Below are 1,938 nucleotides of genomic sequence, written 5' to 3'. Positions count from 1 at the left end.
TTTGCGAATAATCGCACCAACTGTTGTCACCTTCTCACCCAGCTGCTTGGTGATGGTCTTGTAGCCCATTCCAGCCTTGTGTAGGTCCACAATCTTGTCCCTGACATCCTTGGAAAGCTCTTTGGTCTTGGCCATGGTGAAGAGTTTGGAATCTGGATTCACGTTTTGCAAAGGGATCAAATACTTATTTCATTCATGAAAATGCAAATTAATGTATAACTTTTTTTGTAATGCATTTTTCTGGATTTTTTTGTTATTGTTGTGTCTCTCACTGTTCACATAAACCTACCATTGAAATTGTAGACTGATCATTTCTTTGTTAGTAGGCAAACTTACAAAATCAGCTGGGGTTCAAATAATTTTTTTTCCCTGGCTGTATATACAACAAATATATTGTAACTCAGCACAGTCAACACAGTGTGTGGTTTTATTTATCAGGGTGGGAATGCAGTTAATGTGAGAACATGGACTGTTTTCAAAACTTCAGTTTTTCAGTGTTCAGGTTTTTATGGGAATCTCCATCAATTAACAAGAGAGTTGTTATGCAGCAGTACAACATGGTGTTTAAGGAAGCAACACTCTGAACTGTGTGTGTTTTGTTTTCAGGAGAACCTGGAGAAGCAGACGCTGCACACTCAGACTCTGACTGAGAAGTTGTGGCTGACAGAGAGACAGCTTGAGGAGCTGGAGGTCGACAAAGACACCAAAGTCAAGAGGACGTCCGAACTCAACGAAACCATTGCCAGACTGGAAGAAGAGGTACAAAGACAGTTTCTTTTCAACTCTATAAGGAAATCCAGTAATTAAAAAAGTTTTCTCACCTAATTTTAAAGGTTCCATAGCACAGTTTCTTTTTAATTTCTAGAAACATACCTGTAAAGGAACAAACATGACATAAATTATGGAGAAATTTGCATTAAATTAGTTGAGTTAAGCAATTTTATTTGCTTAAAAAAACACTTAAACCTCACATCCAACCCAAGAATAGAAAATACTGATTTATCATTGTAAACTTCACCTCAGTTGTTCACTGAGTTGTTTAGCTCTGCCCAGATGAAAACAGATGAGATGTGCACGTGAGCATACGGAGTGTATAATGCGCAACATGCTGTGTGTTTCCAGCTGGCCGAGGCCCTTCAAGCATCCACACAAGCTGTAGCAGAACTGAACCTGCATCAAAAGCTGCGTGATGATGACAAGATGAGGGTGGAAGAGCTGGAGGACACTTTGCTGGAGAAGGAACAGGAGGTGCAGAGACTGCAGGCCCTTGTCAGCAGACTGCAGGGGGAGGTAATTGCATCTCCTTTCAATCAGCCTGAGCGGTACTTTAAGACATAGCATACTACTGTAACATCATCCATTTAAGCATGTCACACAGACATGCCTGTTAACATGTTTTCTGGCATCTTGATAATTTGGTGCCACCTGGCTTTTATGTTGTTTGATAAATGGGATGAACTAAATGATACAAAGCTCTTCACTGAATAATATCAAGATCAAAGATTTTTATTGTCAATTCACTATATGAACAGGACACAGAAAATCAAAATACTGTTTCTTTCTCACCTAGTACTGAATGCCATTACCATTTAGGAAACTGAAATAGAATAAAAGTAGAATAAAAATAGAATAAAAAGAATAAGAAAACTAAACCAAAGTGATTAGGATAAAACTAAATGGCACAACCTAATAGGCTATGACTCAAACCATGTACAATCAGTGACAGTAGTGCAAATAATAACAAGAAGACTGTCAGATTGAGATGCACATGGACAGTAGTGCAAATGACCAACAGCAGCAGATATGACGGTAAAAACACTGAGCAGCAGATTTACATGTAATACAACAAGAAGGGGGAATGTATTGAGTTTGTGCAAAACAGCAGAGGTAGTCTTTTTATGTTCTGTGGTGGGTTACGGTCCAGGGGCAGAGGGGGGG

At 39.1% G+C, this 1,938-nt stretch overlaps 1 protein-coding gene across 3 annotated transcripts in view; it reads left to right on the top strand.

The window, feature by feature from the left end:
- Window positions 1-1,938, top strand: part of LOC109960691 (cingulin-like protein 1) — a 64,457-nt gene that overhangs the window by 53,230 nt on the left and 9,289 nt on the right. For all 3 annotated transcript variants that reach the window (XM_020600959.1, XM_020600958.1, XM_020600961.1), the window contains 2 exons: window positions 607-759; window positions 1,123-1,290. In XM_020600959.1, the coding sequence (XP_020456615.1) occupies window positions 607-759; window positions 1,123-1,290 (321 nt within the window). The remainder of the gene's footprint in view (window positions 1-606; window positions 760-1,122; window positions 1,291-1,938) is intronic.

This window comes from Monopterus albus, unplaced genomic scaffold, assembly GCF_001952655.1.
Source record: "Monopterus albus unplaced genomic scaffold, M_albus_1.0 scaffold50.1, whole genome shotgun sequence".
Lineage (NCBI taxonomy): Eukaryota > Metazoa > Chordata > Actinopteri > Synbranchiformes > Synbranchidae > Monopterus > Monopterus albus.
Note: the sequence above shows the minus strand (reverse complement) of the source record. Positions and strands in the feature narration are given on the sequence as shown.